The 27,199-nt window shown below is 40.5% G+C and overlaps 2 protein-coding genes across 3 annotated transcripts; both read left to right on the top strand.

Moving 5' to 3' along the window:
* Nucleotides 1–3,827: 3,827 nt before the first annotated feature.
* HRH4 (histamine receptor H4) lies at nt 3,828–19,681 on the top strand. Of its 2 annotated transcripts, XM_061130824.1 has the most exons (3): nt 3,832–4,163; nt 13,263–13,426; nt 17,816–19,681. In XM_061130824.1, exons 1-3 carry the CDS (start codon nt 3,923–3,925, stop codon nt 18,614–18,616), a joined length of 1,206 nt encoding a protein of 401 aa, XP_060986807.1. In that variant the 5' UTR covers nt 3,832–3,922; the 3' UTR covers nt 18,617–19,681. The 2 variants fall into 2 exon arrangements, with proteins under 2 accessions (XP_060986808.1, XP_060986807.1); XM_061130825.1 differs by lacking the exons at nt 13,263–13,426; nt 17,816–19,681 and adding an exon at nt 8,659–9,853 and having other exon boundaries at nt 3,828–4,163.
* A 4,506-nt stretch (nt 19,682–24,187) lies between these two features.
* LOC133047547 (serine/arginine-rich splicing factor 3-like) lies at nt 24,188–26,873 on the top strand. The gene has a single exon (XM_061130826.1). The coding sequence runs from the start codon at nt 25,641–25,643 to the stop codon at nt 26,082–26,084; it is 444 nt and encodes a 147-aa protein (XP_060986809.1). The 5' UTR covers nt 24,188–25,640; the 3' UTR covers nt 26,085–26,873.
* Nucleotides 26,874–27,199: the final 326 nt, after the last annotated feature.

The raw sequence follows: 27,199 nt of genomic DNA, 5'->3' as shown, positions 1-27,199 counted from the left end.
GATTTTTCTTTTCAGCCCTTGAAAGATGTTGACTAGTATCTTCTTGCTTACATTGTTTCTGATGAGAAATCTGCTGCCATCCATGTATTTTTTTATTTTGTATGTAATTTTCCTCCTCTGGCTGCTTTTAAGACTTTTTCTTAAAACGCTGGTTTTTAAGGGTTTGATTTGATGTGCTTTGTGCAGTTTTCACCACGTTTCTTGTGTTTAAATTTCACTGCATTTCTTGGCTTATAGTTTTCATCAAATGATGAAAGCTTTTAGCCATGATTTCTGCAATTTTTTCCCTTATGTTCCCTCCTCTCTACTTTCCTGCAGGGACTTCTGTAGGTATACATTAAGTCACTTGAAGTTGTTCTATAGTGTAGTAAAGCTCTCTTAAATAAAAAAAAATTCTCTTTTATGTCCGTTTTTCACTTTGAGTAGTTTATATTGCTCTGTGTTCATGTTCATGATCCTTTCTTCTACAATTTCTGATCTTTCATTAATCCTTTCTAATGTATTTTTAGTTCATACATTTCAGTTTTCATTTCTAGAAGTTTCATTTGGGTCTTTTAAAAATATCTTTTTTATCTATGTGTTTAGTCACTCAGTCGTGTCTGACTCATTGCGACCCCATGGACTGTATCCCAGCAGACTCCTCTGTCCACGGGGATTCTCCAGGCAAGAATATTGGAGTGGGTTGCCGTGCCCTCCTCCAGGGTACCTTCCCAACCCAAGAATTGAACCAGGGTCTCCTGCATTGCAGATTCTTTCCAGGTGAGCTACCAAGGAAGCCCATTATATCTGTTATCAGTTTAGTCACTCAGTTGTGTCCGACTCTTTATGACCCCATGGACTGCAGCACAGCAGACTTCCCTGTCTATCACCAACTCCTGGAGCTTGCTCAAACTCATGTCCATTGAGTCGGTGGTGTCATCCAACCATCTCATCCTCTGTCATCCCCTTCTCTTCCTGCCTTCAATCTTTCCCAGCATCAGGGTCTTTTCAAATGAGTCAGTTGTTCGCATCGGATGGTCAAAGTGTTGGAGTTTCAGCATCAGTCCTTCCAATAAATATTCAGGGTTGATTTCCTATAGGATGGACTGGTTTGATCTCCTTGGAGTCCAAATGACTCTCAACAGTCTTCTCCAACACCACAGTTCAAAAGCAACAATTCTTTGGCACTTAGCTTTCTTTATAGTCCAACTCTCACATCCAAACATGACTACTGGAAAAACCATAGCTTTGACTAGATGGACCTTTGTCAATAAAGTAATGTTTCTGCTTTTTAATATGCTGTCTAGATTGGTCATAGCTTGTCTTCCAAGGAACAAGCATCTTTTAATTTCATGGCTGCAGTCACCATCTGCAGTGATTCTGGAGGCCAAGAAAATAAAGTCTGACACTGTTTCCATTGTTTCCCCATCTATTTGCCATGAAGTGATGGGACCAGATGTCATGATCTCAGTTTTCTGAATGTTGAATTTTAAGCCAGCTTTTTCACTCTCCTCTTTCACTTTCATCAAGAGGCTTTTTAGTTCCTCTTCACTTTCTGCCATAGGGGTGGTGTCACTTGCATATCTGAGGTTGCTGATATTTCTCCTGGCAATCTTGATTCCAGCTTGAGCTTCATCCAGCCTGGCATTTCGCATGATGTACTCTGCATATAAGTTAAATAAGCAAGGTGACAACATATAGCCTTGATGTACTCCTTTCCCAATTTGGAACCAGTCTGTTGTTCCACATCTGGTTTTAACTGTTGCTTCTTGACCTGCATAAAGATTCCTCTGGAGGCAAATAAGGTGGTCTGGTATTCCCATCTCTTTCAGAATTTTCCACAGTTTGTTGTGATCCACAGAGTCAAAAGCTTTGGCATAGTCAATAAAGCAGAAATAGATGTTTTTCTGCAACTCTCTTGCTTTTTCAATGATCCAGCAGATGTTGGCAATTTGACCTCTGGTTCCTCTGCCTTTTCTAAAACCAGCTTGAACATCTGGAAGTTCATGGTTCATGTATTGCTGAAGCCTGGCTTGGAGAATTTTCAGCATTACTTTGCTAGTGTGTGAGATGAGTGTAATTACGTGGTAGTTTGAATATTCTTTGACATTGCTTTTCTTTGGGATTGGAATGAAAACTGACCTTTTATAATTCAGTGGCCGCTGCTGAGTTTGCCAAGTTTGCTGGCATATTGAGTGCAGCACTTTCACAGCATCGTCTTTTAAGATTTGAAATAGCTCAACTGGAATTCCATCACCTCCACTAGCTTTGTTCTTAGTGATGTTTCCTAAGGCTCACTTGACTTCACACTCCAGGATGTTTGGCTCTAGGTGAGTGATCACACCATTGTGGTTATCTGGGTCACAAAATCTTTTTTGTACAGTTCTTCTGTGTATTCTTGCCACCTCTTCTTAATATCTTCTGCTTCTGTTAGGTCCATACCATTTCTGTTCTTTATTGTACCCATCTTTGCATGAAATGTTCCCTCTAATTTTCTTGAAGAGGTCTCTATGGGGTTTGATTCTAAATGTGATTTCATCCCTCCTACTGTCTGGTTGGGGCTCCTCCTTTGCCCTTGGAAGTGGGATATCTTTTTTTGGTGGGATCCAACATTCTCCTGTCGATGGTTGTTCAGAGCTTAGTTGCAATTTTGGAGATTTCAGAGGAGAAGATGAGGGCACATCCTTCTACTCTGCCATCTTGTTTTTTAAAAATTGTATCTTATATATCTGTTTAAAAATATGGAATACAGCTAGAATAACTGCTTTAATGTCTTTGTATTTGTGTCAGTCATGGGTTTCACTGATTGATTTTTCTCTGCATTATGGGTGTTATTTGCCTGCTTCTTGGCATGTTTGATTATTCTTAATTGGATTTCAGATGGTATAAATTTTACCTTGTTGGGGACTGGATATTTTTATGTTCTACAAATACTCTTGAGCTCCTGTTAAGTCACTTGGAACTAGTTTGATCCTTTCAGGTTGTGCTTTTAAGATTTGTGAGGCAGGATCCTAGCAGTATTCAGAAAGGGGCTACCTATTTCTGACTACTGAGGCAAGACCTTTCTGAATATGGAATATTACTCAATGGCTTTTTGAGTAAATTACTCAGTTACTCATGAATTGAGATTTCGTGTCTAACTGGTGGGAACAATTTTGTAACTGGCTCCCTGTGACTCTTGGGTATTGTTAATCTTTTTGAGTGGTTCTTCTTCCTGTCTGAGAACATTTCCCCACACACTGTGCTGGTCAGTATCCTGGTGAATGCTTGAGGAGGGCCCTCTGCAGCTCCCTAGCACAGAGTTCTGTCTGGTACTGCCCAACTCAGCTTAACCTCCCTATCTCAGGGAATTTGCTGGGCTTCCTCTGGATACCCTTCTCTGCTCTGTGCCCTGGAAGATTTCTCAAGATAATGAGCTGGGGCAACTGCAGGACTTTCCTCACTTTCTCCTCTTCTCTCAGGGATTAATGTTCTTCATTACCTGATGTCCAGTGCCTCAAAAACTACGGTTTCATATATTTTGTCCATTTTTTTCACTGTTTCAGCTGTGATGGTGAATTCAGCCCCTGATATTATATCTTGGTCTAAAGGGGACATTTAACTGGATTTATATCGTCTCATTTGAGTCCAATTCCTTACCTATAGAGTGTATCAATTATATTTTATATAATATTGCTCTATTAATGGGAAATAGATGAGTTACATCAAAATGTTTAAGATAAGACCTTTCACTGTCTTTGGAAACACTTCTTCAGTGTCAGTTAAGAGGAAACTGTTACCACAAGTCTGCTTTTATCAAGAATCAGGAAGTACTATGAGATCAGCATTAGCCTTTCTTAAAATGTTGTTATGTGTAGGAGACTATATATTTTGGTGTTCGACTGGAAAAGACACTTGTCAGAATTGTCTTGCTGGCTTAGTCTGCTGTATTAAGTTTGATGTCATGTCTACTAATGGCACAAATTCTTCTCATGTGGTGCCATTTACTAATGACACAAATTCTTCTGCTAGTAATGACATAAATTCTTTTTCAAAAATTGCTTTAGCATTTTTAATGAGCTTACTAGCTTTTGCTATAATGCTAGGAAATGCTGTGGTCATTTTAGCTTTTGTGGTGGACAAAAATCTTAGACATCGAAGTAATTACTTTTTTCTTAACTTGGCCATTTCGGACTTCTTTGTTGGTAAGTTACATATCTTTATTTAAGATAATCTTTCTTGATTATAATTTATTTCTAAAAACATAAAATAAGCTTTTATTATTTCAAAGGACTGTATAAAATTGGGTACTATTAGAAATAAAAGCTTTAAGGATTGAAAGTCAGGGGAGGCTATATGGCACTATATGGGAATGATATATATATATATATATATATATTTATATATATATATAAATAAGGTTTGCAGGGGAATTTTCCTCTAAAAACAGTTTCTTTTTATGGAATAAAAATAAGTCCAACATGGGGTGATACCAAAAAAAAACCAAAAAAACAAAAAACAACAACAACAAAAAAATAAGTCCAGTATTGCTTTAATCTAAGAGTTATTTTTTTTTTCTGGAGCTATTTTCCTTGCATGTTTAGGCTTATAAGCATTCATTTTTAAGTAAGCATAGTTTCTTTAATATCACAGTGTTGGAGTTATAGGAAATGATGCATATACTGGTAATTGGCACAATCAGAAAATAGGATGTTCAGGTCAAATAGTATAGCTGATATTATTTTATGATATGCTATATCATAGCATGTTGTAAAGTACACCGAACACTGACCTACTTTGCATATGATATGGTATCATAGTGTCAAATAACTGTAAGATCATAGAAATCAAAGTAATCTTTCCTTGAAAATGTGTACTCCATAATTTCTTACTGCCTGATGATCATTTTTCACAATCCTGATAATAATGAGTGTATAGTTAAAGTCACTCAGTTGTGTCCGACTTTTCGTGACCCCATGGACTATACAGTCCATGGAATTCTCCAGTCCAGAATACTGGAGTGGGTAGCCTTTCCCTTTTCCAGGGGATCTTTCCAACTCAGGGATTGAACCCAGGCCTCCCACATTGCAGGTGAATTCTTAACAAGCTGAGCCACCAAGGAAGCGCATATCCTTGCAATAATAAGTAAATATGCAGAAGTGTCTACTGCTGATATTGTCTTATAGGACCTCCTAGTTAATTTGTTATTGTGTATAGCTACATAATTACGTTATGTTATGTTAAAATGAAGCAAAACTAACACAACACTAAGTTTAGTGCCTGGAACATAGTGATTGCTCAACTTGTGTTAGTCTTTTCACTCTTGATTTCTCTGCAGACAAATGTCAACTCAAACCAAGTTCACAAATGCTAGTAGAGTGCCTACCATGTATAAGTACTGTTAAGTACCAAGTGCAATTAGATGGTGAGGAGAGATAGACAGGACTAGGTTAATCTGTTTCTTTAATAAGCCTTCGAATAGTAGAGTAGTTAAGAGAAGTTCAGAAACAACTAACAGGACAAATTGATATAAGAACCTACAAAGACCTACCAGTGTTATAGGCACTCAGAGGCGGGGCGGTGGCAGGGTGCGGGGATGGGGTGGGAAGGGGTATACATTTTTGTTAGGGGGTAGTGGCCTCCAAAATGAACTTTAGGGGATGGGAAGAATTTCCATAGGCAGAGATGGAGAGGGCAGAGAATTCCAAGAATCAATAGAGACAGGCAGATAGAAAATCATTGCATGTACCTTCCTAAGTGTGAGCTCCAGGCTGGCTTGTGTGCAAATGGGCTGTATGAGAACAGCAAAGGGTGAAGATGGAATAGTTGGAATCTATACAATGAAGGCCCTTGAATACTAGTGTGAGTCTGGATTGGAGCTTATTCAGAAGGCAATGAGACATTTAACTGAGTGACTGGGTTGAAGCTTCACATTAGAAGCATCAGAAGAGATGTAGGAGGTGGGAGAAGCTGGAGCAGGGGGTGGCTTGGTTTCTGAGAATCCTGCAGTGACCTTGGCAGAAATCAGCAGTGAGGCTCTGAGCAAGGGTCAGTTCAGTCACTTCAGTTCAGTTCAGTTCAGTCTCTCAGTCGTGTCCGACTCTTTGTGACCCCATGAACTGCAGGACACCAGGCCTGCCTGTCAATCACCAACTCCCAGAGTCCACCCAAACCCATGTCCATTGAGTCGGTGATGCCATCAAACCATCTCATCCTCTGTTGTCCCCTTCTCCTCCTGCCCTCAATCTTTCCCAGCATCAGGGTCTTTTCCAATGAGTCAGCTCTTCGCATCAGGTGGACAAAGTAACGCAGTTTCAGCTTCAACATCAGTCCTTCCAATGAACACCCAGGACTGATCTCCTTTAGGATGGACTGTTTGGATCTCCTTGCAGTCCAAGGGACTCTCAAGAGTCTTCTCCAACACCACAGTTCAAAAGCATCAACTCCTCGGCACTCAGCTTTCTTCCCAGTCCATCTCTCACATCCATACATGACCACTGGAAAAACTATAGCCTTGACTAGACGGACCTTTGTTGACAAAGTGATGTCTCTGCTTTTTAATATGCTGTTTAGGTTGGTCATAACGTTCCTTCCAAGGAGTAAGCGTGTTTTAATTTCATGGCTGTAATCACCATCTGCAGTGATTTTGGAGCCCAGAAAAATAAAGTCAGCCACTGTTTCACTGTTTCTCCATCTATTTGCCATGAAGTGATGGGACAGGATGCCATGATCTTAGTTGTCTGAATGTTGAGCTTTAAGCCAACTTTTTCACTCTCCTCTTTCACTTTCATCAAGAGGCTCTTTAGTTCTTCTTCACTTTCTGCCATAAGGGTGGTGCAATCTGCACATCTGAGGTTATTGATGTTTGTCCTGGCAATCTTGATTCCAGCTTGTGCTTTTTCCAGCCCAGCGTTCCTCATGATGTACTCTGCATATAAGTTAAATAAGCAGGGTGACAATATAAAGCCTTGACGTACTCCTTTTCCTATTTGAACCAGTCTGTTGTTCCATGTCCAGTTCTAACTGTTGCTTCCTGACCTGTATACAGGTTTCTCAAGAGGCAGGTCAGGTGGTCTGGTATGCCCATCTCTTTCAGAATTTTCCGCAGTTTAATGTGATCCACACAGTCAAAGGCTTTGGCATAGTCAATAAAGCAGAAATAGATGTTTTTCTGGAACTCTCTTGCTTTTTCAATGATCCAGCAGATGTTGGCAATTTGATCTCTGGTTCCTCTGCCTTTTCTAAAACCAGCTTGAACATCTGGAAGTTCATGGTTCACATATTGCCGAAGTCTGGCTTGGAGAATTTTCAACATTACTTTGCTAGTGTGTGAGATGAGTGCAATTGTGAGGTAGTTTGAGCATTCTTTGGCATTGCCTTTCTTTGGGATTGGAATGAAAACTGAGCTTTTCCAGTCCTGTGGCCACTGCTGAATATTCCAAATTTGCTGACATATTGAGTGCATCACTTTCACAGAATCATCTTTCAGGATTTGAAATAGCTCAACTGGAATTCCATCACCTCCACTAGCTTTGTTTGTAGTGTTGCTTAGTCATGTCCAACTCTTTGTGACCCCATGGACTGCAGCATGCCAGGCTTTTCTGTCCATCACCAACTCCTGGAGCTTGCTCAAACAAATATACATCGAGTCAGTGATACCATCCAACCATCTTATCCTCTGTTGTTCCCTTCTCCTCCTGCCTTCAGTCTTTCCCAGCATCAGGGTCTTTTCCAAGGAGTCAGTTCTTCACATCAGGTGGCCAAAGTATTGGAGTTTCAGTGTCAGTCCTTCCAATGAATATTCAGGGTTGATTTCCTTTAGGCTTGACTCATTTGATCTCCATGCAGTCCAAGAGACTCAGAAGAGCTTTCTCCAACATCACAGTTCAAAAGCATCAATTCTTCGGTGCTCAGTTTTCTTTATAGTCCAACTCTCACATCCATACATGACTACTAGAAAAACCATAGCCTTGACTAGACAGAAATTTGCTGATGAGGGTAAGAGTGGAAATAAGTTCAGGAGGCAAAGATGCAATCGGGATGGGGTTGTCAGGCAGGAGAAAGACGTGTTAAAGACTGAGTTCTGGGGACAAGAGAAGTATGACATTCCTCAGAGAAATAGGGAGCATTTGAGAAAGCAGTTTATGCTTCTGATATTGCAATGATAAAAGTTTTGGAGGAAATTTCTTGTGGGAAAGATTGACTTAGGAATCCAGGTATAGAAATGACAGGATCACAGAAAAAAGTGGAGAACTAATATAGAAGCATTAAAAACATGCAGCAATCTCGGTTTTCTCCTCAGTTCTGCCCCTCCAGGTAACCAACACTAACAACTTGATATAGATCCTTCCACATCAGTCTCTTTGCTCACGTGTGCATGGGTGTATATGCTCAGTTGCTCAGTCACATCCGACTCTTTGTGACCCTATGGACTGTAGCCTGCTAGACTCCTCTGTTCCATGGGATTTTTCCAGTCAAGAATACTGGAGTGGGTTTCCATTTTCTTCTCCAGGGGTTCTTCCTGACCCAGGGATTGAATCCAAGTCTCCTGCATTGACAGGCGGGTTCTTCACTGCTGAGCCACCAGGCAAGCCCTTTATGCTCACATAAACAGATAATATACAGATAAATACATGAGTATATTTCTGTGAACAGAGAATATTCTATTATAAATATATGTATCTCTCTTCTTCTTCACAGAACTGTACAACTTTTAGATGATACTCAACATTTAAAATGGATGATGTATTTTGACTATCCCAAAGGAAGTAAGGACTTGTATACCTCATGGTCAGAAGGGATGGGGTAAAAATATATCCAAGGGAGAGAGACTGAGGCCTGAAGCTTTTGAATGAAGATGGTTCTAGGCGAGAACAGAGTGCCTCTGTATAAGGCCCAGGGTCAGCGTCATGGGAGGCCCACCAGCGTGGTCTTGAGAAAGACCATCTGTGGTTCCTCTTGGAGAAATGTCCCTGCAGATGTGATGACTCAGCAGTCCTGGTGGTCCTCCTCTACCGTCAGGTGGATGGAAAAAGAAATGGTTTTGCTCCCAATGACAGCAGCTGGACACAGGCCAGAATCTCTCTTAATCAGCCGGTCTCATCCTTCACATTTTCCCTGCCGCCGGCCAGCTTCATCCAGAGGTCCACTGATCTAATGCAATATTCACCACGACCGCACAGGGCTTGGCAGAGTCTTCGAGAGCATTTTGTAACAAGATTTGAGTTCTGTGTCAATGCTGTTCTTTCTCCTTTGCCATGGTTAGTGTCTTTTTAGCTCTGAGCCTGTAGACCTCATGGTGGTGGTGGTGGGCCAAGATGGGCCTTGTGAGAGATTTTCTGTAGCTATAAGACAGCAATTCTTAATATTTAGGGTCATGAGATCCAGAGCTCCACATCCATGTGGTGATGCCACTGTTAGAGCATCGCGTGCTCCGTATGGTGGGCTTTCTGGCTGAATGTCCTCTTGTCACAGGGTTCTGAACTGGCCTCCTGTAGAAGCAATTTCTTAAAATTTGTGGCACCTGCACAACTTCCTAGGCTGAATTTAGTTGAAAAGGAAAGATTTATTGGGAAAAAATTCCAGTATCAGGTGCATTAACATATCTCATCTATATATTATTCCAGAAAAATATTATTTATATCTATACTGATACCTATAAAATTGGTATCACATGACCAATGCTTCCATCTATGGGTACCTTTTTCATATCTACATTTGTCTGGGTATGTATGGCCTACATAAGCACATGATGGATGATCCAGACAGGATCTTCAAGGGCAAAAGTTTGCTGTTGATGACAGGGTCTGAACCACATTTTCAGGATGGCAAAGTGTATCTTTAGTACAAGTATAACTCAGAAGTATTGTGGGTTCAGTTCCAGACTGCTGCAATAAAGCAAAAATCAAAAATAAGAGTCGCATGAATTTTTTGGTTTCTCAGTGCATGTAAAAGGTATAGCTGCAGTCTACTAAGTGCGCAGTAACATTATGTCTAAGAAAACAATGTACACACCTTAATTTAAAAATATTCTATGGTAAAAAATGCAAACCATTTTCCAAGCCTTAACGGAGTCATAATCTTTTTGCTCACGGGAAGGTCTTGCCTTGATGTTGATGGATGCTGCCTGATCAGGGTGGTGGATGCTGAAAGCTGGCGTGCCTGTGGCAATTTCCTAAAATGGGACAACACTGAAATTTGCCACATTTGTTGGCTCTTCCTTTCACTTGAATACTTACAGGTTATTCCAGAGTTATTAATCAGCTTAATTGCAATATTGTTATGTCTCCTGGAATAGGGAAACCTGAGGAGACAAGGAAACAGCAGGCTGGTGGAGCAGTCAGAACACACACAACATTTATGAAGTTCACTGAATTATTTGGGCAAAGTTCGTGGAGCTCCAAAACAATTAAAACAGTAACATCAAAGATCACCACAACAAATATAATAATAAAAAAATTAAAATATTGTGAGAAGTAGCAAATGTGACACAGAGACGCAAAGGGAGCAAAGGCTATTGGAAGAAATACCGCTGACAGACCTTGCTTGATGCAGGGTTGCCGTGAACTTTCCATTTGTAATAAATGCAGTATCCATGAAGTTCAATAAAGCGAAGCACAACAGAGTGAAGTATGCTTGAGGTACCTTGAGGCCTCAGATCCGGACTCTTCTCTTTCCTTCTGTGTTAGTTGACTCGGGTTACCCCAACAGAATAACCACAGTCTGACTGACTTTATAACAGTTTACTTTCTCAGAGCTCTGGAGGCTAGGACATCCCAGGTGCCAGCTGATTTGGTGTCTGGTGAGGGCTCTCCTCCTGGCCTGTAGATGGCTGCCATCTTGCTTCATCCTCTGGCCTTGAGAGACAGCAAGCGAACTTCCTGGTGTTTCTTCTTCTGAGGACACTAAGCCTGTTGGATTAGGGCTCTACCCGTACAACCTAATTTACCTTTAATTACCTCCTTATAGGCCCTATCACTCTGGGGATTCTGGCTTCAATATGTGAATTTTGGGGGAGGGAGACACAAACATCCAATCCATAATACCCTCAATACAATCACTGTTATCCACACACTGCTCTGTTGGTCCAAAGAATTCACTAGGTTTTTAGCTTCCCTGCTACCTTTGACTGTCATTTTCTCATGGAAGATGCAGGCTTTTTTTTTTTTTAAGTTTATTTTTAATTGGAGGATAATTGCTTTACAATATTGTGTTGGAGACCCAGGTTTGATCCCTGGGTCGGGAAGATCCTCTGGAGAAGGAAATGGCAACCCACTCCAGTACTCTTGCCTGGAAAATCCCATGGACGGAGGAGTGTGGTAGGCTAGAGTCCATGGGGTCGCAAAGAGTCGGACATGACTGACTTCACTTTCACTTTTCTGCCATATATCAATATGAATCAGTCATAGTTATACATATGTCCCCTCCTCTCGAATCTCCCTCCTACTTCCCACAAGATGCAACTTCTTAACTGGGTTCAGAAAGAAGGGGCTATTCAGTATTGACAGCAATTTTTAATGAAACTAGACTTCCCCATTTTCATCTATTCATTCATCTGATACTGATTTATTTTGAACCAGGCACCTTTTTAGGTGCGGGGGATATATCAGGGAAAATACAGTAAAAAAAAAAAAAAAAAAAAAATCCCTGCCCTCATGGTGCTTGTATTTTTTCTGGGAACATGGGTGGGGAGACAGACAATAAACAATATAAATAAATAAATAAATAAAAGTACACAACATTTTAGAGGATGATCATTTGCTACTGAGAAAAACATAGCGGGGAGGAAGTATGTTAGAGGTTGAGGATACAATGTAAACTTCAGGGTTAGGGCTCAGTGAGGAAGATTCATTTGAGTAAACAAAAGGAGCCTTCTTTGAGGGAAGTGTGCTGCATGCCAGGACACCTGTGCAAGGATCTGAGAGTGTGGGTGTGGGTGTGGGTGTGGGTGTGGTGTATTTGAGGTCAGATAGGGTGAAGAGATATCACTCTGCCAACAAAGGTCCATACAGTCAAAGCTATGGGTTTTCCAGTAGTCATGTATGGATGTGAGAGTCGGACCATGAACTGAGTGCCGAAGAACTGATGCTTTCGAATTGTGGTGTTGGGAAGACTTTTGAGAGTCTCTGGGACCTAAAGAAGATCAAACCAGTCAGTACTAAAGAAAATCAACCCTGAATATTCACTGGAAGGGCTGATGCTGAAGCTGAAGTGCCAATACTTTGGCCACCTGATGTGAACAGCCAACTCTTTGGAAAAGACCCTGATGCTGGGAAAGATGGAAGGCAAAAGGAGAAGGGGGCAGCAGAGGATGAGACAGCTGGATAGCATCCCTGACTCAATGCACATGAATTTAAGCAAACTCTGGGAGGTAGTGGAGGACACAGGAGCCTGGCTTGCTGCAGTTCATTGGGTTGCAAAGAGTCAGACATGACTTAGTGACTGAACAACAACAAGGGTGAAGAGGAGTGAGCCAGGAGTGGAGGGAGTAGCAGAGGGCTTTTTCTCTCACACTGTCTCTACCTTACAGAGCTTCTGTGACAGTTAGAGGAGATGATATATGTAAAGCACACTGGACAGTGTCTGGCATATGGTAACTGTACAATACCGATTAGCTGTTATTAATTTATTTGAGTTAAATGTGTGAGCCATTAGTCAACTCTAGATGTTGTTAAAAATACAAAGATCTACTTCCAACACGGTCCCAATCTTAACACGTGACAATGTTATAAAGTAGGATGTGTCTGTACACGAGAGAGGGAGAGATGACTGAGGTGCCAGGAAAGGGCAGGTGACAAAGGGTCACTTCTACCCAGGAAGTTCCAGTGAAGATGACAAGAAAGATATCATTTTTTTACACTATGTGAAGAATGAGAACGAGTTAAATAGACTTCTCTGTAAAGGAGAGATATTCTAGGAAGAAGAAAGTTCTTGGCAAAAGCAGAGATGTGGCAATATGAGATGTGTTTAGGGGAAGGGTGGCACATCCTGTCTGGGTCGGATCATGAACACAAAAGATGATGTGTGCTGTATATGGCTGGAAATACATGTTGGGACCCGAACTGAATTTGGAAAGTAATAAGGAGCCATTGAAGGTACGATGTTTGTGACAGCTATTTTTAAAATGGTATTTAAAGAACGTGTAGGAGATCAGTGCTGAATGTGTTGATGAAATACCATGAATTTCTAAATTATAATCAAGCAGTTTTTGGTCAGTTCAGATAGTTCATTGTGTTGTGTTTGCGTCTCTTCGTATTCATTGATATGTGCTATATTTTTTAACCTTCATTTCTCCCCCCATGCAGGTGTGATCTCCATTCCTTTGTTCATCCCTCACAAGCTCTTCAAGTGGCAGTTTGAAAATAAGATTTGTGTCTTTTGGCTCACTACTGACTACCTTTTGTGTACAGCATCTGTGTATAACATTGTACTCATCAGCTTTGATCGATACCAGTCAGTCTCGAATGCTGTAAGTCAAAACATTAATTTTTCCTCCTTAGAAGATTATATATTTGTAAATTTTATAAATTTTGGGTCCCTGAGCAAAAATTTTTGTTTGTTTGTTTAATTGACCAACCTTAGAGAAGCCTGATTACCCTTTTGTTGGCACTAAGTTCTCATTGGCTGTTAGTGAACACTTCCTGTGTGTTTGGTTAAGTCACTCCCCTGCGTCCAATGAAGATGGGAAAATGTCCAACAGAATCCAAGTCAAGTTGTGAGAAGTGGTAAACTGAGTCTGTAGTTGGTTGGATATGCATGAGTCTCACAGTAGGTTTATCTGTTCAACTCCTTAGAAAACTTGAGACCTGAATGCTTTCTTCAGGATTGAACTTGATGGGCAGGTAGAAAGACTCCCAGACTTCTGAATGTCATGAGAAAATTAATTTTGAATGACCAGAGGAAAAAACAGTGTACAGGGAAGCCACAGCTTATAAGAGTGGAACTAACCAGTGCCAGTTTAGGACTCATGCCAAGCAAGTCTGAACTAACCAATCATCAATTAGTTCACGACAGTTCTTAAGCAAGGTAAATTTATCAGCAACAAAGGAGAGAATAAGATTGATGTTAGTAAGGCTGGGAGATGGGTAGAGGCCACAGAAATAATGGGACAGTGATCTGAAGAGTCTGAGACCTTGATGGGAAACTTCCTTCACTCCTGAGTCCCAGGGACCTAAATGTGTGGGGAATGATTTTGTGACAGGGATTTTGTTAAGGACTGGGATACAGAACTGAATCTTCAGTCTTTTTTTTTTTTTGAGGAATATAACAGTCTTATGTGGAAATGGATCCATAAACAAAGGGACCAAGTGTGATGCTGGAGGCATTGAGAGGACAGGGACAGCTCTGTCCTGAGAGAGCTGTGCATCTTGGAGGTAGACAGGACTGGAAGGGTGCATTGGATAAGGATAGGATAAAACACCATTACAAAGAGTTTCCAAAATGCTGAGACTCAGACTGTAAGGCAGAAGTTAATTTTTCTCTCATAGAACAGTTCAGGAAGATTAGAAGGCTCTGCTCCAGGAACTTACCCAAGGACCCATGCTCTGTACTCTCTAGAGCAGGCACTTATGGCCTCTGTTTCAATTGCTCAAATAAAACTTTATCATCCATATAGTTGGTGGGCCACACGTGCTCCATAGACAGTGGTTTGCTGACCGCCATCCTGAGTCATTAACCTCCTTGGCATGCTCAAAGTCAAGTTGTTGTCACTTCAGGTTTCAGAAAAGAAGGGCAGAAGGCAGAAGTCCAGGGCAAAGGATTTTCTTTTAACCAAGTAGTGCAGAAGCACACAATCATTTCCACTCACCTTTCACTGGTGAAATGTAGTCACATGGTCTTACCTTATTGTAAGGGAAGCCGGGAAATGTATTCTCTAGCTGAGCTGCCGTATGGCAAGAAAGAAGTAGAGAATGGGATGTGGTGGGACAGCCAGACACTTGACATTGAGTACTTCACTGGCACCAGAGTCCATAGCAGTTTGTACTGGACAAACTTTGGAGAGAGTACAGATCAGTTTGGATTAGCAATCCAGAAGCCCATAATCTCACATTTTTCAAACTGCAGGTAGTAACTCATTATTGAGTCATGAAGTCAGTGTAGTGGCCTGTTATGTCACTTTTTCTTAGAATGAAAAAACATGAAAAGAAGTAGAACAGAACTTACAAACTAGAGTAAATCAGAGTACCCTGTGTATAATAAAGGTAAGAACTGTTTTATGAATACTTCTGTCAGTATCCTTGATTAGAGTTTAAAATGCATTTCTTACTTTAGGTTACAGTCAAGTGTTTGAAAAGCAGTGCTCTAGTTAATTATCTTTCCCGTTTGTACTTTAAACATTCCCTTTCCTTCTGGGTTTTCTTTTTTAATCTCAAGTGAGTGTTCCTAGTTAGTGTTCACTGGGACATTTCTTCACTGCAGGCTTAAGCTCTTGAGTGAACCTCAGGTTTGTGTAAAGGAAAGGGACGGCTTTCCCAGTTAGAAAAAAGGCTTAGATGTTACAGAGGGCTGAGGAGTGATGACCAGAGAGAAAAATGGACGGGTTTATTTCTTGGTCTTGCCCTGAGAAATTCCCCGACAGTGCCGGCTGTAAACTTGCTGAGGGCCAGGTCAGCCGGCTCCGGGTCCCCAGCACACAGCAGAGTCAAGTGTAACAGGTGTAAACGCAGCGGTGCGTGAATGCTCACGGGGGTGTGCAGGCAGCACCGGCACCTCTGTGGGCTGAGTTCCAACACAGCTGTAGGAAGCCAGGAGCAAGCCTTGAAAGACCACAGGAGCTCGTAGGAAGTGATCATGGGGAACAGAGCCCTTGCTGTAGCGAAAAGTCAGGAAGACTGTAACAGGTCAGGGTGACAGGTGGGGCTTGAGAAATGGAAATCTGACAATAACCGGGGAAAGGAAGGCTTGATGCAAATGGCCATGCCTGACTAGCACTTAGAATGGCCCTGCAGTCCCATCTCATTATTAACACCAGCATGTTCCAGGGGCTGCTCTGCCTCACAAAAGAAACCTAACTGACAGAATGTTTGGATGTCTTATGGAAGTGGGGAAGGAAGCAGGGTAAGAGAAGACATCCTGAATAATGGACATATTCTATAGAAGGTGAGAAGTGGGCCATGGATGAATTTCAGGGAGGTACGGGCCTGGATTCAAGCAATTTTGAACTGACATCTGTTTAAAATGCTACCCAGAGGTGAAGGAAGAGATTGGCATCATCATCTCAATTCCCTTGGATGTCTGTTATCCCATTTGACCTTATACATAACAGAAAAGAGATCACTTTCCAGTGTATTGTACCATATCATTACAAAGGCTGAACAAAGCAATTAAAAAACGAAATGCAGTTTTATGACCATCTGGGTATTGTTACTATCTTCATAATCATTAGACTTAAGTGCAAGTATTAATTAGTGGTATGAGAAGCAGAAGGCAAAAAGATGTACTGTACATGAGAGCTTGTGGTTAGCACCATATACATTTTAGGTTCGCCTCAGAAATACCAGTAATTTGGAAAAAGGGTTAAAAAAAAAGAGGGAAAAACCCACTGCCCTGATTTTTTTAAAAAAGTACCTTAAAAATTTTAAACAAGCCTCCTTTTACCTCTAGCCCGTTGGTGAGCCCTCTTCAGCACATACAAAACATTAAAGAAAGACAGTGCTTGGCACTCTTATACCCTTGTAATAAAAATGAGAACATACTTCAGAACAAGACTTAAAAACTCAGAGAAAATGGTACTTGAAAGATGGTGAAAAGGGACGTGTGTTCCCACTTTATGGGTAAATCATTTCCTTTTCCTTGAGCATAAGCAGAGAAACATGGAACATGGTTGGAAGAAATCTTACTGATCTGAAAGGGGTTTGGAGAGATTGCTCCAAGTCCCCTTAGAAAAGTCTTGGGTCACATGGTTACCCCTAATACAGGTAGTTGGCATCTTAGATTTCTTATAGAAGATATTCTTCAAGATTTTAGAATCGATCAAGGTCCTGGGATCTGAGAGCAATCCTCCCCCACAGAATCTCATTTTTCCTTATAGAAGCTTGTCCCTGTGCTCAAGTGGGCTTAGAATATTCTTCACTCCTAAAAAAGACCATGGCACGAACCATAGCCACATCTCCCTAAGTGGCTGGCCACCATTGCTTCAGTACCATTTTTGCTGCGTGTATAACATTTGTAGAAAGAAATGTTAGGTTCTGCTCAGTAACACTGTAATCTCTCCCTGCAGCTGATTTAACTCTCTTTTTGTGCATCATCCTGTGGGGGGAATGTAAGAGCTCTTTCCTTTTTGATCCCACCTTGAAGGCTCAGCATGAACTGCAGAATAGATTCTTTCAAACTTTTTTTACTGTGACTTCAGCGATAAATGCATTTTACACTGTGATTCGGTATGCACATTTCTTTCTCTCTATGTATATCTATTAATGTTTTCCCAAAGCAAAAGTTTCATCAAACAATACATATCCTTATGATGTGTGATGTATTCTGACATTGATTATTCCAATTTGTTAAAAATGCTGCTCATGACCCAGCTGGCAGGTTAAAAACGCTGTGAACATGTTCCCTCAATTTCAGTTAACAGTTCAGATTAGTGTCTGTGGACTAGGAAAAATTGTGTTCTTCTTTTAGATATTAACCTTGACATTTTCCATAGTGTCAGACGTTTAACCTTAAACTGTTAAGAAAGTCTACATCTTGGCCCAGGGTTCACCAAAATCAAGCCCTCTGCCCCGGCCCAATCACATTACCCAGATTCAGTGACCACTTGCTCTGTGCACATCATGGAAACTCCTGAGGGCTGACGGTAAGCTTTGTGCAATCAACATGTGCTCATTGTAGTAAAAATAATTTATTTGGTTTCTTTTAGGTATCTTACAGAGCTCAACATACTGGGACCTTGAAGACTGTGGCTCTGATGGTGGCCGTCTGGGTGGTGGCCTTCTTAGTGCATGGGCCAATACTAGTTTCAGAGGTTAGGAAGGAATTGCAGGGGGATTGTGAACCTAAATTCCTTACACAATCGCATATCCTTGCCCTCACGTTAATCTTCGAATTCCTGATCCCAGTCTTGCTAGTGGCTTATTTCAACATGTATATTTATTGGAGCCTATGGAAGCGCGGTCATCTCACTAGGGGGCATTCTGGATTCATTTCTGTCCCTTCCAGTAGCAGCGGACGCTCATTCAGGAATGGACTGTTTTCGAGGCCATCTCTTTCCAACCTGGAGCAATCAGCAGCATCCCTTCGTTCTGAGAAATCAGGAAGAAAGAGCAGCCTCTTGTCTTCCGTAAGAGCCCAGATGAATAGTTTAACTGCTTCCAAAACGAGCTCTCTCTCTCATTCAGATTCCCTAACTCTTCACCAAAGGGAACACCTTGAGCTGCGCAGAGGCAAGAAACTAGCCAAGTCACTGGCCATTCTTTTGGGTGTTTTTGCTATTTGCTGGGCTCCCTACTCTCTGTTCACAATTATTCGTTCATGTCATGGCACACACTCAGATCTCGAAAACGCTGTGTACGACTTCACATTTTGGCTTCAGTGGTTCAATTCCTTTGTCAATCCTTTTTTGTATCCCCTGTGTCACAAGCGTTTTCAGAAGGCCTTTTTGAAATTATTTCGTGTGAAAAAGCAGACCATATCATCACAGAATCGGTCAACATCTTCTTAAAGATAATCATTTTGCTTATGTAAATATCAGTCTTGTTCTCACTTAAATGAGTCTGGCTTTCATCTTGCCCTTTCCAGTCTACTGAAAAAGTCCATAAAATTGTAACACTTGAAAACTTAAACAAACAAATAAAAAACCCCTGGAACCTAGAAGTCAGTGGAAAATTATTCTGGTGAATAACAACAGCATCATTAGAAACTGACAATAATATTTTTGTAAACTCAGAGCCACAAAAGTACTATGTTTTTCTTAGTCATCACCTCTTCTTTGTCTTTAGATCTTAAGATAATTTTGACTGTGAAATTCAAAAATTTTGGTTTTCTTTCTATATGTTCAGTGTTGCTACAGTCTTAAGTGAATTTCCATTTTTATTTTACAGTGACGAAAACTCATCACGTTTTATGATCATTCCCTAAAGCATACAGTAGGAAAAAGAGCTCTTTAGCCCTTTTTCCTGGGGGTGAGTAACTCTGTTATGGTCACTGGGCAGGTGAATTAAGGTTTGAGTCGGCAGAACAGGAGGTGAGGGTGCTCAGATGAAAGAGCAGAGGGCATGTGTACTTCCAGACTCTACATTCCTCATCTGAGAAAAGCAGGAAGTGTGGGATGATGGGGGAAAGAGGAGGTCACTGCAGCTCTTGAAGGTTCTCAATGAAGTTATCTTGGAGTCCCGGGCAATCATAGGATGACAGGGTGAGGGATAGGTAATGGGTTGAAAGGATGGCTTTCCCGTTTCCTTCCTGCCCCCTTCTCCTAACTTGCACATCAGCTAAAACTTCTCCATGAGAAAATATGAGAGAATGAGAAAGGCTAAGAGATGCAAAAGGACTATAAGATTAAACCTGATGTATCTGGTATAACATTCACAGAACTAGTATGTGTCAATAATTATGAATCAAATATATTTCTGCCTTTGATGTTTTAACTCATGTGCTCAATATTTTATATTGCAGTGCTCAGAGTGATTACTATGCAGCTAATGTAGGTTATACCTAACATTTTATTAGTCTGGTGACATTTTGTTCTTTTTGTCATTATTAATTTTTTTATAGTGTTCTTTACCTGTCTTTGTCATAACATTTAATTGTGATTTCATAGTTAATCTCTTCCATAAGATTTTACCAGTGTTTCTTCTATAATTTCTCAGAGTTCTTATAATACAGATTAGTCATTTCCATATCTTAGATCTTTTAAACTTTTGATTCATTTAAAACATTAAAATAGGAAAATCTTTGAAGTATATCATAAATGCTTAGAAATGCACATGGCTTTTTATATACACTTACATGTTAACATTAGGTTCAAAACAGGAAATACATGTTCAATATTCAATCATAATTGAAAACTTTGAGAAATAAGCCCTTATAAACACACAAGTTTTTACAATGCTGTAGCTTGTTAGTTTTAACATTTATAAATCAGTAGTTGTGGATTTCATCTCATTACTGGAGGTTTGAATGATCATTGAATGGAGTGGCCCCATGAAAACTTTTTCCAGTTGAACCTTGGAGGAAACACGCCTAAATAGTCATATGTATTTTCTAAAGTCAGAAAACATAATATGTATTATATTTCATTCAATCCAAGATGCTGTCCATCTAAGACATATCATCTTACATTATAAAAGAGAAAATGCTGCAGATTGTCTATGAAACAAGGTTTAAAAGAATCACACTTAAAAGTAAGTCCTATTTTGATTTCAGAATTGTTGAAAAGTGAGAAATGTATGTTTCAGAAGTGATGAACTGTGAGTCAGGTATGAGAAATGAACAGAAGAGGGCTAATCTTCTATGAAATGAGACTCTGAATAAAATACTTTTGATGGTACATTCAGGTATTCATGAAACAAATGTGTATTAGGAGTCTATCATATATTAGCTACTTATTATAAAGATGACTGTGAACCTTGACAATAAGATTTAGATTCCCTGGGGCAGAAATATTGGGTTGGCCAAAAAGTTTGCTTGAGTTTTATCATAAGATCTTATAGAAAAGCCCAAATAAATTTTTTTGCCAACCCAATACATTGGGGTTCTCTTAGTACAGTGCACTTCATAGCTGTTTATTGAAAAGGCATGCATTAGGCATTTTCCTTAAAAAGGGAATGTCAATCTCAGTCTTTTAAATCTGCACTGTAAGAACTTTTAAAATGGTTTTCATTATAATGAAAATATATGTACTTATTATAAAAAGACAACAGTTAAACAATTTCTTTAACCAAGAACCAGCCATAATTATTAGTTTGGTGTAGATGTTTCTAAAGTAAAGAACTATATAATCCCATTTTCTAGAAACACATTTGTATACCTAAACTTTGATCTAACCGCCTCAAGATATCCTCAGGTGAGACTTTTCATAAAACGAAACTTCCTATTTTAGTATGAGTAATTACTAGCCTCCACTTCCCAGCATAGCTGGTTTATAAGTACTTACTAAATTTTAAAATTAAAGATATTTATTTTAAAATTATTTTAAAATACATATTAAAAAGAGGAATATTTACTAGCTCACGTTAAATTCAGACCCAACTCCACTGGCATAATTGGCAAACATTCCTAAGAACGTTGATTCCTAGGTACTGACTTCAGTTGGTCTGTATAGAAACAGATTCAAGAAGAGTGAAGGCAGATTGGGGGATACGTCAATTATGGATGACATTTGAGCTACAGTCTTTTTTATGAGTCATGAAGGCTTTAAATATAAACAGCTGAACAATCATAATAACTATTTTATAGAACTGCTTTTTGTGGCTTTTTGGTTGCTACTTTCCTGTAGCAAAGATCTTGAGGTTTGAAGAAACTTTTTTTCATGTTGTGATTTCAGAAAAAAGAAATTCTTGTATGCAAAATAAACTTCTTGTTCTAGTAATTGTTATCAGTCAGGGTTGAGTCAAGTTATTTCAAAGAGAAGGAATTTAATCAATGCAGGATACTGGAAGGCTGAAAGAGCAAGAAGTGGATGTTTATGTAACCCAGAGGTTAATAATTTAAGAAAATGACTATCATCTTTAAGATTAGAGAGAGTAAAAGAGAAGTGGAGTGATCAGAACCTAGGATCTTGGAGAAATCATTAGAAGGTTAATGTCTGAAGGCCTGATTAATTCCTGATGCCAATGGTAGAGCTTGGACAACCAAAGGGATGGGGCCAGCTGTGCTCAGCCTGCCCTTTGGGGTGAAAAAATGTAGTTAGGGCTTCTGCTAGTACCTCTGATGGGAGCCAGCAAGGCAGAAACATTGGTCTTTAATGTCTGGTCCTGGCTACTGGTAGGTGTGTTACTGATACGCTAAATGTAGTAAAATCAAGATATGATGAGATTCAGTTTGTTAGAGGTCAGGTTTGTTGCCATCTTGGTTCTATCTGGGTTTTCTTTTTGCATGTATGTAGCTTCCTTTCTCATCTCTAGATTCTTCTTTTTTTTTTCCTTATCTCTAGATTCTTTAAAGATTTATGTTCACTCCTGCTAAAGGTGCAGGGTTGGCAGGTTGTGAGCAAGGACACTCCTGCTAATAGTGGGGGGTGGAGGGTTTTGAGCAAAAACCTGGAGCAGCTCTAGCAACACTAAGCCCAGAACCCTCATTCCAACAAAATTTACTTCCTCTCTATTCTTATCACGTGGACTCTAGTGCTTAAGAAGTGTTTAACATCTTAATGTTGATGATCCAAGTGACGGAGGAATGAAGTCCAGGAAAGCATGGCTATCATTGGTGGGTTCCCTACAGAGATGCCAAGCTGGTGGTTCATGAAAGTGTCTGACCTATAGGATCAGTGGATTTTGGTGTTATTATTTAAACATTTAAAACAATGAATATTCCTTGGAAGGACTGTTGCTGAAGTTCCAATACTTTGGATACCTAATATGAAGAGCCAACTCATTGGAAAAGACCCTAATGTTGGGAAGGATCAAAGGCAGGAGGAGAAGGGGACAGCAGAGGATGAGATTATTGGATAGCAATATCAACTCAATGGACATGAATATGAGTTGGACATGACTTAGTGACTGAACAACAACAATAATTTAAAAACTGGGGAATTCGACATTAAAATTGAGATTTTCAGGTGTTTTTGGTTTTGTTTTGTTAGAAATTAGAAGATCCAGCAATGTTGGGCCCACATTCCCTCAAGGAAACAATTTGCTGGGAATTCCTTGGCAGTCCAGTGGTTAAGACTCGGCCACTCAAACATTGTATGAAGTGAAAGTGAAAGTCACTCAGTTGTGTCTGACTCTTTGTGACTCCATGGACTATACAGTCCATGGAATTCTTCAGGCCAGAATACTGGAGTGGGTAGCCTTTCCCTTCTCTAGTGGATCTTCCCAACCCAGGACAGAATTAAGCTGGTGTAGCTAAGACCATCATAAGAGTAGCCAGCCTCCAGGTGACTCAACAGTTGATTGGAGATGCCTGGGCAAATGTTGGCTAAATGAGGCCAGTTGACTGTAGCCTAGCACTGCCCAGACCAGAAGAGCTGTGCAGTTGACCCAGAGACTCCTGAACAACGAAAGTCACTACATCTGGGGAACGCTCTGATATTCAGTAGTAGCTAGCTGACATGGCAAGTGTCCACGTTCCAGTGTATTCAATCCAACCTCTGAAAGTTGAGTATGAGAGAGAGATAAAGATTTATATCACTTGTTCTTTTGTGGTAACTGAGACAAAAAAAGACAAACTTATGTAATAGGACAGTATTTTTTTTAAAGGTCATGGTTACTTCTCTACAGGAACATAGTTGCTGCAAAATGATTTAGGAGCAAAGATAACTGATTTCAAAATATTGTCAACTAGACAACATAACAATAGTAGGATAGATACACATGTGAGTCTAAGGCTATACCATAGGGAGAGAAAGGTTAAAACAAGCTGTTCTTAGCTTTGAGCATTTCTCTCTCAATCATCAGGTTCAGTCTCTTCAAGTTTCCATCTTAAGTCAGATACTGCAATCTACAGACTGGTTATACACTTTGTATTAAATAGTCTCTCTTTTCGATCCTATTCTTGCTCAGGCCTGCAGCAGTTTCTTAATGCAGTTAAATGTCTACCAGGGAATAAGAGAAGAAGGACTTTCAGTAGAATGAGCCAGTTTGGTTAATGATGAGTAGTAGTTCTGTGAAGATCAGTGGAAGAAGTCGAATTTATCTCTCCTTTCAAATTTTTATACTGCCTTTCTCTGCTCTCTTACCACTGATCATAAGGAACTGATCATAAAACAAAACATCTTTCAGGAAAAGTTTAGTTTAGTTAACCAGAGTCTAACCTGTTGGGATAATTTCAGAGCGTAGCTGACCTGGGGGAAGAGAAATAGTCAACTCCAGACGTCTCTAGCTGTCCTGACCCACTTAAGATGCGGAGATAAAAAAATCTCTCAGAAATACATCTGGAGTGCACAGTGAAGATACAGGTTCATTGAAAGATGGAGACCTGATCACAGGACTACAGAAAACTTCCCCTCCCCCAGACCTCACCACCACATTGCTAGAAGTCTATGGTGGTTCCTTTTATGCAGTATATTCAGCTACGAAGGAAAAATTACAAAGCATATCAAAAGGCAAAAACCACGGTTTGAAGACACCGAGGAATCATCGGAACCAGACATAGCGTGGGTGTTGGAATTATCAGATAGGGAATTTAAACCCATTCTGATGAACATGCTGCGATCTCTAGTGGGTAAGGCAATCAGCCTGCAAGGTCAGATGGGCAATGTAAGCACACAGACAGAAATCCTAAGAAATGTTTAGGTCACTTAAAACATCTTTGGGACATTCACTCTAACTTAAAATGTCCAACAGTCAAGATAAAGATGTAAAAGACATTCTTTTTTTTCTCCTTAGAAAGACACTTATCAGCTCTTTCTTAGAAATGGGAAGACAACTTGTTTTTAAATTATTACTCCATCCTTCCTGTGTCCCCACACCACTCTAGGGCATCTGGGTCATGGCTGAGGAGGCGGTTAGGCAACTGGTTGAATCTTCTGCCCTCCTTGGCTTCTGGAATCTCAGCTTTTGAATTTTGACTTCAATCCTTATTTTTGGGTTTTGTCCCTCTGGCTTCATGTGGCTCAAGCTGGGCTGAACGGCCTTATTACTCCTGAGTTAGGAATACTTCTCCAGGGGTGGCTCAAAGGTGGCTCAAAGGGTGAAGAATCCACCTGCAATGTGGGAGACCTGGGTTCGTTCCCTGGGTTGGGAAGATCCCCTGGAGGAAGGCATGGCTACCCACTCCAGGATTCTTGCTTAGAGAATCCCATGGACAGGGGAGCCTGGCGAACTACAGTCCTCATGGTTGCAAAGATTTGGACATGACTGAGAGATTTTCACTTTCAGGACTACCTCTCAAGGGGTTGCAGTCCCGCGTGGTATGGAGCTGAGCACTATGGTCAATCTCAGTGTTCTTACTTTTCGGCTTTCACGAGGACCAAGGAAAGGAGGGTCCGGACTTGGAAAGCCGTACTTCTCGACACTATTCTCAGGACTGAGGAAATGTCTGTGGCTTTGAGAACACAGCCCCATCAGGGTTTCTACCATGTAGCAGGCAATGAGGGGCAAGTTAGTTAAGGAGTTATGTATCATCTGGCTTGAAATCAACAGGGACATACCCACAAATGTGCTCTGCAGTGCAGTGACAAAGCATGATGAATTATTTCTTTTATAGTGATGCTTGTAGGGATAAGAGGGCAGAGCCCCAACAGCAGAACTGTTGCAAACTGCCCTGCTTGGCCTTGTATCTTTCCAAGCAACCCGTCCTTCTGTGTCAAGGTCGTGTAGCTGCGCTCCTAGGCTAGTATAGACAAGGCTTTGCCTGCAGATGGCTAGAATTTGCATGGATAAATCAGAATAGTATTTGTATGGATAATGCAGAAACAAGAGGCTTTCTTTTTGCCAGATAGGATTCCTTAGAAGAGACGGTATCGGCCATTTCATGGACGCTGGGTGTGCCAGAGCATCTGGGAACGCCAGGCGGGAGGGGATGGAGAAGACCTAGCCTAGGTTCTGTGGATTTGAACCTCCGCATTTCTAACCCAAGATCTCGAAATGCATCGTGATTCCTGTCCATTGGACTGTAAAGTTTATGTAGGTAATCTTGGAAACAATGGTAACAAGACTGAATTGGAACAAGGTTTTGGCTATTATGGACCACTTCGAAGTGTATGGGTTGCTAGAAACCCTCCCGGCTTTGCTTTTGTTGAATTTGAAGATCCCCGAGATGGAGCTGATGCTGTCCGAGAGCTAGATGGGAGAACACTGTGTGGCTGCCAAGTAAGAGTGGAACTATCGAATGGTGAAAAGAGAAGTCGTAATCGTGGCCCACTTCCTTCTTGGGGTCATCGCCCTCGATATGATTATCTGAGGAGGAGTCCTCCACCTCGGCGCAGATCTCCAAGACGGAGAAGCTTCTCCCGCCGGAGCAGGTCCCTTTCTAGAGACAGAAGAAGAGAGAGATCACTGTCCCGGGAGAGATATCACAAGCCGTCCTGATCTTTCTCTAGGTCTCGTAGCCGATCTAGGTCAAATGAAAGGAAAGAGAAGACCAATTTGCAAGAGGAGTGGTGTGCAGGAAATAACTTTATTTGACAGGAGTATGTACAGAAAATTCAAGTTTTGTTTGAGACTTCATAAGCTTGGTGCATTTTTAAAATGTTTTAACTGTTCACATTTGTTTGTCTGTTGGAACAGTGACACAAAGGTGTAATTCTCTATGGTTTGAAATGGATCATATGAGGCATGTAATATCAAGAATTATTACTTTACAATGTTCCCTTAAGCAAAATTTAATTTGCTTTGAATTTTAGTCTTGCATAGGCTGATAATAAACCTCTTAACTCCTGCCCAGCTAAAGTCAATATTTAACAATATCGAAATAAAAACTGGCAAAAATTGGAAGATTTTTTTCAACATAGCTGGGATATGGTATGCAGCTGTAGTTAAGCAGTTTTTAAAAGCTGCTGTGAGCTCAAAAGCTAGCTGGAAAAATTAAAGCTTCACCCCTAAACTAGATTAGAGGTTTAAAAATCCCACTAGTCTTCACACTGGACGAAAGGTTGTCCAGTTGGTGTAGAATCTAAGAAGTTTCAAGGAAGTTAGTTTACTTTTGCTTTAGGTTGTAAGTTCCTTCTATGATTGCTGTATATGAATACATAGCTCTTTATTTGGAAATCTGAGACTACTCAAGATAACAAATGTCCTGCCAGTTTAAGGGTACATTGTAGAGCTGAACTGAGTTACTGTGCAAGATGCTTTTTTTATGCTGTCATTTGTAATATGTTTTGTGAGAATCCTTGGGATTAAAGTTTTGGTTACCAAAAAAAAAAAAAAAAAAGAAGAGATGGTATCAGTAAAATAGATACCACTGCTATTCTTACTTGACAGAGGAGGTAGTTAGTGAATCAGAGCTTTTAGGAGGTGAATGTGAGTGAACTAAATAAAAACCTGAATTAAATCCTAAAGAAACAAAATCAAATCAACAAAGTTCAAATCTAAAGGTCTCCCCCCCGCCGCCTCACTCTACCCCAGCAGTCTCCATTTTCTCCACCAGATGGCAGTAATTCCACATAGTTTTTCTCCCTTTTATTTCTGAGCAGCCACTGGATAAA

The sequence above is a fragment of the Dama dama genome, chromosome 27 (assembly GCF_033118175.1).
Source record: "Dama dama isolate Ldn47 chromosome 27, ASM3311817v1, whole genome shotgun sequence".
NCBI lineage: Eukaryota > Metazoa > Chordata > Mammalia > Artiodactyla > Cervidae > Dama > Dama dama.
This window is presented reverse-complemented; position numbering and strand designations above follow the sequence as displayed.

Excerpts from the sequence above, each read along its gene's own strand:
- HRH4 (XM_061130824.1), top strand. The coding sequence starts at position 3,923 with ATGTCTACTAATGGCACAAATTCTTCTCATGTGGTGCCATTTACTAAT. Across the intron at positions 4,164-13,262 it reads CATTTCGGACTTCTTTGTTG|GTGTGATCTCCATTCCTTTG; the intron begins GTAAGTTACATA and ends CCCCCCATGCAG. Across the intron at positions 13,427-17,815 it reads ACCAGTCAGTCTCGAATGCT|GTATCTTACAGAGCTCAACA; the intron begins GTAAGTCAAAAC and ends GGTTTCTTTTAG.
- LOC133047547 (XM_061130826.1), top strand. The coding sequence starts at position 25,641 with ATGCATCGTGATTCCTGTCCATTGGACTGTAAAGTTTATGTAGGTAAT.